Genomic DNA, 12,560 nt, shown 5'->3' on the forward strand with positions numbered 1-12,560 from the left:
GCACATCCCAGTTCCACAGGAACCAGGCTTCTTACTAACTCTGATACAGCCTCCACTCCACCACCCAGCCCGGCTCCAGTGGTTAGCCTGGGGGCTTCTGGGAGTTTTGTGCTGTTGTTTCTATATTTGGAGGACTTTTTGGTCTTGTTTGTTTCCTGGATTCTTTGTTTCCGTGGCCCAGGAGATGGAGCATATGTCACCCTGTCTCGAGATTCTTCTGAACAGAGCTGGCAAGGAAATGAGAAAGGATCCTAATTAGGGGGCGATAACCCCACGGAGAAATTCAGATTTTTGCAGCAGGCCGTGTCCTTCCCACAAGCCCTGTGTGTTTGTCAGATGTTTATAGAGCCTTCATTAACAGAGAGCTCCCTTAGATAAGAGGCCTGAGCACAGCATCAAGGGCCAGATAAGAACAAGCAGAGGGCACTTCGGGGACGGCAGGCGGGTGAGAGCCTGTGAACTGGCCCGGGTGCGCGGTGCAGAGCGGTGGGCAGGACAATGCGGGCCGGCTCCTTCCCGGCTCCTCCCCGCACCCGCTAACACACCGCGGCTGCCGCAGTCTCCGGAGCAGGGCTAGAGCATCCCAAGATGTGCCGCGGGGCGCTCTGGGTGGCCCTGCCTGTGCTCTCCCTGCTGGCCTGCTCCGCGCAGGGGAAGCCACTGGAGATCCGGGGGCGGGGGTCGGCTGGGGCAGATGCCCACCGCCTGCTAGGCGGGCCCGGAGGTGAACGGGAGGGGGGCACCTTCGACCTGAGGATGTTCCTGGAGAACATGAAGGTGGATTTCCTGCGCAGCCTCAACCTGAGCGGGGTCCCTTCCCAGGACAAAACCCGAGCCGAGCCGCCGCAGTACATGATCGACCTGTACAACAGATACACCACCGACAAGACATCCACCCCCGCATCCAATATCGTGCGCAGCTTCAGCGTGGAAGGTAGAGTCGGCTCCACCGGGGCGCCCCGGGTTGGGGTGGGGAACTCAGTGGTCCAAGGCTGCGCTGCCCAGTATGGCGGCCACTGGACACATGGGACTTTACGTTTCAATTTAAGTTAATTTAAATGAAATAAAATTAATAATTTAGTTATTTAGCTTCACTAGCTTGGATACAAGTGCTCAGCAATCATGCATGACTATGGCTACCCTATAGGACAGTGGAGATTGTAGAACAGTTCCAACATTGCAGAAAGTTCTACTGGGCAGCTCTGCTCTAGAAGATTCTCCCTCCCTGAGCCCAGAGCCACATTTAACACAGTAGGGGCTGAAGGAATGCCAGTTCCCTTCCTTCCAGCCCTTCCCTACCTCCCCCTTCCCGTACTGTCCCCTTCCTACTTAGACACAGACAACTTATTTAGCCTCCAACTAACTGGTATATTTTTAAACACCGAAGGAATGTCTATTTCTCTCTCATCAAAAGGTGTTTAAAATTCAGATAAATTCCTCCGAGAGAGAGGCATTGGAGGACAACTTAATTATTTTCTAAATATAAAATAATTTCCCTGATTTAGGAGGACTAGAAGATAACGAATGTCAACTTAGGGCTTATGTCCACTAATTCACACAATGTAGGTGACATGATCTTGTGAGCAGGGAAGCCAAGGCTTGCAGACTCTGAGGGAACTTGCCCAGTTCACATGCTACTTAAGCAGCTGGATTCTGACCCAGGCCCACCTGTCTGCACAGCTCACTTTCCCTACGGCTGCAGCCTCTCTCTAACCAGCCAGGCACTCAGGGCGTCTTCCCTCCTGGGCTTGAGACCTGCAGACTCTTAACAGGCATACGCCCTAGCTAAAGGATGCCGTGGTCATGCTGCATGCCCGGCAAGGCTGTATTTTCTGATGGCCCAAAAGAAGAAGAAAATCCTGGATTTTATGTGAACTTGCCTGGTTTCTAAAACACTGGCTTAATTTTTGAAAAATTAAGTCTGCAGGGCCTAATTTTTTGTTTTTTAATGTGGTCTGCAGGTCATACAGATACCGCCAGCGTCTCACTATGCCCATGGGGCGTGTCTGTAACCTCTGCTTCAGGGAAAGGCCAGGCTTCTTTGGCTGGACCTAATCACCAAATCCTGTAGTCTGGGAGTCCAGCATTCAGAGCCATCTCAGTGACCCCTCCCCACTCCCCCCATCATTGTCCATGTCCTGGAAACAAGTGCTCTGATCTGATCCCAGCTCTGCCTGTGGCCAGTACTGCTGTGAAGACCAATTATGCTTCCCTTCACAGATGGCCTGAGTACGGCTCAGAGGGGGAGGGTACTTGTTCTCTAAGTGTCTGATGCACTCCCAGGGCCATCTTCTAGGTGTGCCACAGTAAGAGCACAGCGGGTGGTTAATGCACTGCTCATGGACCCCACTCACTACTCACATATGTCACGGTGGCTCACCACATGCTGCAGGAGCTAGACTGACACATCCATGCTGGGTGAGGGGACACAGAGAGCTGTGTGAAAGGCCACGTGCTTGGGGGTGGGGGACCTGTGCACAAGTAGGGAAGACGGTCTTGGGAGGACACAGAAATACTGATTGAGCATATGCTGTGAACCAGGGACAGTGTTGGGTAAGTTCCATGTGCCTTCTTGTTGAAGGCTCACACCAACACTGGGAGGTTGGTAAGATGAGTCCCATTCTACAGATGAGGAAACTGAGGCCCAGAGAGACTCAGGACTTCTCCAAGGTCACAAGCCTAGAAGGGAGAGAGTCAGGATTGGCACTTCAGTCTGTCAAACACTGCCGGGTTTCACGACAGCACACAGTATCCCCTCATGTTGGCACATAGTAGGTGCTCAAAAAACACAACTTCTCTTCCCTCTTTGCGACCAGGCCATGGTATAATAGAGATGTGCTAATGGCCGGGTGTCAGCCAGGGGAGTGGGAAAGTGAAACAGTTGTGTGGCTAAAAGGCAAGCCCTATGTATGCCTAACATGACCAAGCCGTTGAGGTTAATATATTTTTCCCTCAAACATTAAAAAAAATCATCCACTTTCATTTTGCTCAGAAGTTACAATTCTGAATGATTGTTTACACCATTTAGATGCTGAGATTTTTAACATTGCCATAATGTTGGAATTTTACCATCCCCTCCCATGATCTCTCCTTTAAAATCATACATTCAGGATCTGCACTCTGAGGCTGACAGTGTGCTTTTCTGTTTTGTTTATTTGATTCTTTTTTTTTTTTTTTAAAGTGAGGATCGTTACAGGATGTATGCACTTTGGCAGTTAAACACCCTAAGTCCCAGTCTCCACATCTGTAAAAGTGGAATAATAATTAGATCTTCTGGGGGTCAGCGTGAAGAGAAAAGTGAAATATAATATGCAAAGCTCCTGGTGCAAAGCTGGGCACGTAGTAAATGCTCAATAAACAGCTGGAGCTGTCAATTTCAATGCGATGCATCTCCTGCCTCTATTTTTCTTTGGAAGATGCCAAATGTACATTTTAAAATACCCTTCTACATTAAGGGCTTAAGTGAAACCAAACAGAGACTTGATAGAGATAGACAATGTCATGCCAGATGCCCTTTCATCTAAACCATGAGTCTCAGCTTTGGTGTTATGAAAACAGACTCTCCCAGCAGATGACTGTCACCGTGTATTTGCATTTCAGATGCCGTCTCTATAGCTGCCACAGAAGACTTCCCTTTCCAGAAACACATCTTGCTCTTCAACATCTCCATTCCCAGGCATGAGCAGATCACCAGGGCCGAGCTCCGACTCTACCTCTCCTGTCAAAGTCACGTGGACTCCTCTCACGAGCTGAAAGGAAACATGGTCATTTATGATGTTCTGGATGGAGCCAGTGCCTGGGATGCTTCTGGGGGAACCAAGACCTTCCTGGTGTCCCAGGATATCCGGGACGAGGGCTGGGAGAACTTTGAGGTGTCCAGTGCTGTGAAGAGGTGGGTCCGAGCAGACCCCACTAAGAGCAAAAACAAACTGGAAGTGACAGTGGAGAGTCACAGGAAGGGCTGTGACAAGCTGGATATCAGTGTCCCCCCCAGCTCCAAAAACCTGCCCTTCTTTGTCGTCTTCTCCAATGACCGCAGCAATGGCACCAAGGAGACCAGGCTGGAGCTCAGGGAGATGATTGGCCACGAGCAGGAGAGTGTGCTCAAGAAGCTGTTCAAGAGCGGCCTGATGGAGGCAGGTGAGAAGAAGGACGAGGAAGAGGAGGAGGATGTGCAAAGCCACGTGGCCGTGAGCTCGTCTTCGGCCAGACGAAAGAGGAGTGCCGGGGCCAACAACCACTGTCAGAAGACCTCCCTGCGGGTGAACTTTGAGGACATCGGCTGGGACAGCTGGATCATCGCGCCCAAGGAGTACGATGCCTTTGAATGTAAAGGCGGCTGCTTCTTCCCCCTCGCTGACGACGTGACCCCGACGAAACACGCCATCGTGCAGACCCTGGTGCATCTCAAGTTCCCCATGAAGGTGGGCAAGGCCTGCTGTGTGCCCACCAAACTGAGCCCCATCTCCATCCTCTACAAGGATGACATGGGGGTCCCCACCCTCAAGTACCACTATGAAGGGATGAGCGTGGCCGAGTGTGGGTGCAGGTAGTGCTGGCCCGTGGGTGGGGGAGGCAGGGTGGAGGGGGCTCCTAGTGAGAGGTCCTGTGTCCTGCTGGGCATGACAGAGACTAAGTCCACCTGGGTGGCAGCCTGGAGAAGGAAGGGGAGCCACCAGGTCCTTGCGGTAAAGACCTGCTCTCCCTCTCACGGCCCACCCCAAGCACACACCACTGGGTTGAACTGCAGGGGAGGGGATGCCAACGGGCAATGGGGGTTTGGGGAGAAGAGGAAAGCCTGGAAGTGTTGCTGGGGTGGAAGGGGAGATGAAGAAAAGGGGACAAGAGAAAAATTATCCAGAGTCAGCAGAAAACTGAGCGAAAACGAGGCCGAGGAGTATAGATGGGAGATGCGCAGAGATTAATGGAAATTAAAGGACGTGAGAGGCATGGGGTTTATTCCAATAACCTCAGGGAGTGAAGGGGAAAGGAATGGGCTGTGTGCGCCACACCCACTCCACGTTATTCCCACAACCTGTGAGATGAGCGTCATGACTCCCAATTCACACATGCGGAAGCCAAAACTCGGGCAGTTCAAGTAGCAACAGTCAATGGCATGATTCCAACCCACGGGTCTCCATAGGTCTGTCGATCACCGAAGCCCAGGACCTCCCCAAGTACCCCACTGAGGTTTAGCAGGTCACCTGGTAGCTGAAGACAATTCGACTTTGGGGGCTGGGGAGTGCGGGGCAAACGGGACTGAGGTCGGCCAGTACCCAGCAGGATGACTGGGCTGCCTGTCACATCCAGGGCACGTTCTGACCGCTCTGCGCCTCTGCTGATTCAGTGTCCAGGTGCTTTATAAGATGACCCCTGAGTCACTGAAAACTATCCCCTAAAGCAACTGCAGGATGGAGAGAGGGTAGGACGGAAGCCCTCAGGCTGCAGTGAACACTGTGGCTGGAGGTACTTTGACCTGCTGGTTCATACAGTGTCACTCGCCGCTGTGGACTCAAACTGCAAGATGGTTTGGAAGGGGGTGCACAGCTAACCCTGAGGGGTGGGGCAGCCCGTGGCCTGTGTCTCTGCAGCTACTTTGCACCACCAGCTCACCAGCCTCACACACCATGGGCTCCCCTCCCACAAGGACTCCATGGATGACAAGACCTGGATTTGAATTTGTTGGAATAAATGCACTCTTGCTTCGATATTTGCAACATCCCTATTCTTACTCCATGTACTCAGGTGATGACATCCAGTCCTCCTGGGGGAGGGCTCCTGGCCACTGGCGAACTCAGGTCCTTACTGGCCGCATTTGGCTCTGGCTGCACTCGCTGGCTTTCTTGAGCAATGTGTGTCCAGCCCTGGTCTTGGGCTTGGGCCTTGGGACCAGGCTCCTTCCCCACTGACCGCAAAAGAGGACCTCTGACTCTTGAGGTCACACATGGAATGGGGTGGAGTAGGAAGTTCTGACCGCTGACCAGAGCAGAGCCTATAGGAGGCCTGGAGAGACCTGGGCCATTCCCACTGGTTGAAGTTCCCGGAATATTTTTTTTTTAATGGTTTGTGTTAAATGTTTACATGGAACCAATGAACAGCTTTAACACAAAAATGCAATAAAAACATTATTGTTTAATTACTGGAGTTACAGAAAATACTAATTCCTGGTACGACAATGTTGCTCAATTGTAAGGATGGATGACAGACATCTTTTAGTCCCGGTTGTGTATTTCTGTGCCTGCATCAAAGTCTCACTTGGAAATAAACTCAGAAGTCTAATCTGTGGCCTTTCTTGGGTGTGAGACCTGGGCCTGATGGTCCCCTAGCCCCACACCCTGCCCACCTCTCCTTTCAGGCCCTTCTTTCCCTGGGGGGAAGTGGAAGGGAGAGTCACGGAGAGGGGTGGACACATGTGGGCGGTGTCTCTGCAGGTCGGAGGGAATGGACGCGTCTGTGTAAGAGCCCGTGTGTGGGTATGCGGGCCTGGGTGTGAGCAGGTGTGAAGTGGATACTTGCAAGTGGAAAACGACAGTCAGCCCCATGCCTTCCTTGACCTCCCCACATGTCAGGGGCAGGAGGCTGAGCTCTGGCAGAGAGACACATCCGGCCGTAAATCCTGTCTGCCCGGTGTCCTGGGGCCTGCACAACTCTTCCAGCCTCCACTCCCTTTACATCCCTGCTCAGACACCCAGCTCCAGCCAGATACACTCAAGGCCACCCCCTGTTCTCAGCCCTCAGGGGACTGCCGTGGCTGCCCCGGCCCCAGGTCTGCAGCCCAAGTCCACCTTCCATGAAGGCCCAGCTCTAGTGTCCCCTACACACACCCCCTGGCCCCTCTCTTGATGCTCCAATTCTGATCTTCTTGGCTCTAAGGGACATTACAGTGCTTTTGTCTCCTGGTTGCCATCGGCCTGGTGTGGGGTCCTACTGACCTCTTATCTTGAGCCTCCTGGGGCACCGAGTCCTCTGGGGACAAGGCCCAAGGGCCTCTGACCTCAGTCACTCCCTGGAGGGCTGATGTGGGTTGTGGCTCAGGACAAAGTGATTTGGACGGATGTGCTGGGACAGAACTTGCAAGGAGATCCTGAGAAACACCCTCTGCCTTCCATTTCACTGTGTTCTTTCCACCAGACCCTCCAAAGCTTGTTCAGCCCCAGACAGAGAATCAAATCCAACAGTGCCATCCTCTGGACACTCTGTTACGCGGCCAATCAGCCCTCTGCCTAATGACTGCCACAGTCAATGCTGCATTTGTAGTGTGTCCTGAAGCGTTTTCATTTTTATCCTCTCAGGGTGATGATCACGGATATGAAGTGGCAGTCCCACAGGGCCGCTTGGTGTCACATTCTGGTCTTGCCATCTCGAAATTCATAATAAATTTTAAACAAGAGTTCCACATTTTCATTCTGTGCCTGGCCCCGCAAACGATGCAGCTGGTTCTAGATGCTTGTGTGTGGTTGGCATCTTGGTTTCCCGAGTCCCAGGGACACTCTGGAGGCTGCTTCGGGCCCAGACACTGACATGATCCTGTAGAACAGCGTGTCGGAGCTTAGCTGCTGAGAGCTTCCCCGGGGTCTGAGTGAAAGGACCAGCCCTGCCCCTCCTCCCTGGCCCACGCCGAGGGGGCCCAGGGGCTTCTCTGGTCTGTGACCAAAGGCAGCAACGCTGTTTGGCTCTCAAAGGCTGGTCCATTCCATCTATATGGCAGCTCCCATGGGAGCAGCCTGACACAAAGGGGGTCCCACTTTTCCCAGATGCGCCTTAAAGGGGAGGCCAGAGACTGTACACTAGACAGGCCGCACTGGTGGCACACAGATGGCTTCCGTGAGACCAGACTGAATAAACCTTTCGGAACTTCTTTCCTGTTCAAATCAGATCATCTAACTCAGGTAGAAATCTCACACCGTTGTCTCAGCTTCCCTGAACACCTCTCACTAAGACGAGCACCCCTCCCCGAGGGAACCCTTTTCATCAGCAGACGGCTCCGCTCCGCAGAAAGATGTCCCTGGGCCCGCAGCACACGGCTGCTCCTCTGCGGCTCTCTCCCGTGAGCTTCTGTTCTGGATGAGGGTTCCCTTCCGCCCAGAGAGCCTGACACCCGAGCTGCCTTGATGGGGGCTGAGGAGCCGGAGAGCATTGCTGGGTCTGAGGAGCTGGACAGTGAATATGTGAGCTTCGTGGCCCTCTCAGGACCCCAGTATCACACTTGCGTTCTGGAGGCCATTTGGGGCCGCACCTCCAGTGCCTTCCAGGTCATCCACATCAGTGCCCGACTGTCCTTCCTTCGCCTGGACCATGCTCCTGCTGGGCAGTGCTTGGCCGACGTCTTCCTCTGGCTCAGTGACCATCACCCTGATTTGCCTGGGATGGGCCTGGTTAATGCGTGTTGTCCATGTATAATTGAAATTAGGGCCTCTGTTTGGATGACAGGTTATATGGTGTCCATAGTCAGGGACAGCTCAGGGGCCAATAGCGGAGGGCAGTTGGGAGCAGCAGGGTGGCTGAAGAGCACCGGGTGTGGGGTTGCCTGGCCTGGGCTCAGGTCCTGACCAGGTCACTCACTGGTTCATGGTCACATCAATGGTCACTGAGTCTTGAGGTCCTTGCTTGTCACCCCCAAAATGACATGCAAATGCTTCCCGGGTACTTTGGAAAAGTTCATGTAGGTTCTTGCTTCTCTTTCTGAGTAATATTTGGAAAAACGTTAGAGCTTCACTATTACCTTTTATTACACTCTTTCACTCTGAATCTTCATTTCTTTCCTCATTATCTTTTTTTATTTCCCTCCTCTTCATTTTTCCCCATGCTCTCCCAGTATCTTCGGCCTTCCTACCTGTACCTGGGTTGGAAGCAAGAGTCACCTCTGCCTACATGTGCCCTCCCCGTGCACATGCACCAGAGGCCCTCCATGTGCTGGGCACCCAAACCTGAAATGTAGCCAGACATCTGGGAACTGCAAAGACAACTCTCTACTTCCTTGATTTGCCTGGACCCGGGGTCTCATGGAGAAAATCCTGATGCCTCTTAATTATTGGGGTTCATACATATACAGACATGTCTGATAAACCTGGGAGAAGGAAATGCAAGAAGAACGGCTAAGTCATGGGGGAAAAGTGAGGTCAGCATCTGGAGGGCAGGCCCTGCTCACCAGCAATGTACCAATGACCCCAGACACAGGGTGAGGCCACCCCAGGCAACACATGTGGACAGAGAGGGCTACAGGTAAACCAGGCCAAAGAGCACCATTGAGAGGGAAAGCTGGAAGAATTAGAGCATGAGGCGTGCTAGCTCCCTGGTCTTCCAGAAAAGAGCTGGCACGAGAAAAGGGAGACTTTTCTTAGTGCCTGGAGAGAGAGAAAAAGAAAGAGGGGAGAGAGAGAGAGAGAGGAATGAACAGGAGAGAGCAGGAGACAGCCCTCCTGGAGAGTAGATGCTCAAGGGACATCAGAGGTTGAGGACAGCTGAGCCCAGTGGCCTGAGCAGAGCCCCAGGCCCTCCAGGGTCTGCCCCCCGACCTGTTCCAAGGCCTCCAGGTGGACCTGCTCTTAGATTTCCAAGGTTGTGTTCCATTCACCATTCCCACCACTCCCATCTCATCCGTCTTATCCTGTGGATTCCAATGGGATGGGGGGGAGATGTTCTGGGTTCAGGCTTCACATCAGCATCCAGCAGACTATCTGCCCTGGAGTTACAGAGACATGGCATTGCTGGGGTTACTAAAGCCATAGGGGATCTAGGCCCTACTCATGTCCCCAACCCCCCCTCTCCCCACAAGTCCATGCCTGGGGTTTCGACACACAGAGAGGAACCAAAACCCAGGTAAGGGAGGATGGCAATGTCCTCCCTTCCTTCGGCCAATCCACTGCTCCTCAGCTCTGTGATCTTGGGCATGTTCTGTAACCTCCCCAAGCCCCAGCTTCCTCACCCATAAAATAGGAGGAAGGATGGTTTAGGAGAAATCACCTTAGAAGCAGGATGTGAACAAGACCTATGAATGAAGGCATCACCCGTGAACAAATACTTACTGCACAAGACCTTGCAGACTTGGGGCAGCAGGAAACCTACTTGACCCTTGTTTACTATTCTTATGGTTTTACCTCTCTGGTAAAAATGACTGCTTATGCATAAATTCTCCCCAGATTTAATTTAAAATAAATCTCATTTATTTGTAAAAAGCATGCATTCCCAGAACCTCTTTAAGCCCTGCACTCCTGTGCTTTGTCTTTAGGCTGGTTCTGGCCACAACTTTCATTGTCTGTAAACTTGAATTTCTGTCCTCACTGCACAGAAAATGTTTGATACAGGGAAGAGTCAAGGCAGCCACGCACTTCATAGAGGTTTACCCCCTGCAGAGAAAGCATGTGGGTGATGTTCCCACTGCCACCAGGACCGTGGTCACTACTCAGAGCGCCAGATACACCTCAGAACTGATCCCAGTTCAGAGCACCACCCCCGCCCCGCCCCACCCCCCCGGCTCATTGTCTGACACACAGCGCTCCCTGGAGGTGCCAGTGGGAGCTGCACCCACAGTTACCCTAGGTCTCTTCTGCATCAGGCAAATAATGTTATTTGGGGGCTCTGAACACTTCTTATGTGAACACTTCTTATGTGAGTGATTAACAGCTGGAATGATCTTTATTCTGGGACTTAATTTATTGTTTTCCTTGCATGGCACAAAACTGTAAACATGCTTTGTTGGGAAGTGGGAATAAGGAATAAAGAGAACCAGCCCTTCCTTGCCTAGAGCAGTACTTCTTAGCTCTTCAAATAATTAAAATAATATCGATTCTACATGAACTGTCCCATAAAATAGAAAAAATTAAGGAATATGAAGAGAAAAAATCCTTTCCAACTCATTTTATGAGGTCAGAACTACCTTGAAGCCAAAGCCAAAAGAAAAGACTACATATGGATAGCCCTCATGAGGATGCAAAAATCCTCAAAAAAAACCAGTAAATTGAATCCAACAACATATAATAGGATAATACATAATGACCAAGAGAAATTTACCCCACAAATGAAAGACTGGTTAAATATTAGAAAACCAATCAATGTAATCAACCATGTTAACAAACTAAAGAGGAAAAAACATGATCATCTCAATAGATGCATTCCACAATACTTAACATGTGTTCATGATTTTCTTTTTAATTCTTAAATACTAAGAATATAAGAGAATTTTCTTAAACTGATAAAGAGCATCTATCAAAAAACAAAACAAAATGAAAACAGATATACAGTTAACATTACACTGATGATGAAAGACTGAATTGTTTCCCCCTAAGATCAGGATCAAGGCCCCAGAGGTCCTAAGGAGTGCAATAAGGCAAGGATAAGAAATGAAATCTGTAGATGGGAAAGAAAGAAATACAATATGAATATCCCTCTAGAAAACTCTAAGGAATCTATTAAAAACATAGCGGATGAATAAATGAGTTTAACAAGGTTGCAGGATATAAGATTAATACACAATGAATAACTAGAAATTAAAATTTTAAGAAAAACATATCATTTACAATAGCACCTGAAAATAATGAGAAATACTTAAGTATAAAACTAACAAAATATTGAATGGGAGAAAATATTTGCAAATGAAGCAACTGACAAAGGATTAATCTCCAAAATTTACAAGCAGCTCATGCAGCTCAATACCAAAAAAACAAACAACCCAATCCAAAAATGGGCAGAAGACCTAAGTAGACATCTCTCCAAAGAAGATATACAGATTGCCAACAAACACATGAAAGAATGCTCAACATCATTAATCATCAGAGAAATGCAAATCAAAACTACAATGAGATATCATCTCACACCAGTCAGAATGGCCATCATCAAAAAATCTAGAAACAATAAATGCTGGAGAGGGTGTGGAGAAAAGGGAACACTCTTGCACTGTTGGTGGGAATGTAAATTGATACAGCCACTATGGAGAACAGTATGGAGGTTCCTTAAAAAACTAAAAATAGAACTACCATACAACCCAGCAATCCCACTACTGGACATATACCCTGAGAAAACCATAATTCAAAAAGAGTCATGTACCACAATGTTCATTGCAGCTCTGTTTACAATAGCCAGGACATGGAAGCAACCTAAGTGTCCATCGACAGATGAATGGATAAAGAAGATGTGGCACATATATACAGTGGAATATTACTCAGCCATAAAAAGGAACGAAACTGAGTTATTTTTAGTGAGGTGGATGGACCTAGAGTCTGTCATACAGAGTGAAGTAAGTCAGAAAGAGAAAAACAAATACCATATGCTAACACATATATATGGAATCTAAAAAAACACAAAAAACAAAATGGTCATGAAGAACCTAGGGGCAGGATGGGAATAAAGATGCAGACCTACTAGAGAATGGACTTGAGGACACGGGGAAGGCAAAGGGTAAGCTGGGACGAAGTGAGAGAGTGGCATGGACATATATACACTACCAAATGTAAAATAGATAGCTAGTGGGAAGCAGGCGCATAGCACAGGGAGATCAGCTCGGTGCTTTGTGACCACCTAGAGGGGTGGGATAGGGAGGGTGGGAGGGAGGGAGACACAAGAGG

The 12,560-nt window shown here is 49.9% G+C and overlaps 1 protein-coding gene across 1 annotated transcript; it reads left to right on the forward strand.

The window, feature by feature from the left end:
* The first annotated feature begins 435 nt into the window (after positions 1-435).
* GDF2 (growth differentiation factor 2) lies at positions 436-4,770 on the forward strand. Its single transcript, XM_036828856.1, has 2 exons — positions 436-934; positions 3,601-4,770. The coding sequence occupies exons 1-2, from the start codon at positions 589-591 to the stop codon at positions 4,551-4,553; spliced, it is 1,299 nt and encodes a 432-aa protein (XP_036684751.1). The 5' UTR covers positions 436-588; the 3' UTR covers positions 4,554-4,770.
* The last annotated feature ends 7,790 nt before the right edge of the window (positions 4,771-12,560 follow it).

Source organism: Balaenoptera musculus, chromosome 16 (genome assembly GCF_009873245.2).
Source record: "Balaenoptera musculus isolate JJ_BM4_2016_0621 chromosome 16, mBalMus1.pri.v3, whole genome shotgun sequence".
Taxonomy (NCBI): domain Eukaryota; kingdom Metazoa; phylum Chordata; class Mammalia; order Artiodactyla; family Balaenopteridae; genus Balaenoptera; species Balaenoptera musculus.

What these genes read in the sequence shown, in the direction of transcription:
- GDF2 (XM_036828856.1), top strand. Translation starts at nt 589, where the DNA reads ATGTGCCGCGGGGCGCTCTGGGTGGCCCTGCCTGTGCTCTCCCTGCTG. An exon ending in GCGCAGCTTCAGCGTGGAAG is followed by an intron (nt 935 to 3,600) that starts GTAGAGTCGGCT and finishes TTTGCATTTCAG; the next exon opens with ATGCCGTCTCTATAGCTGCC.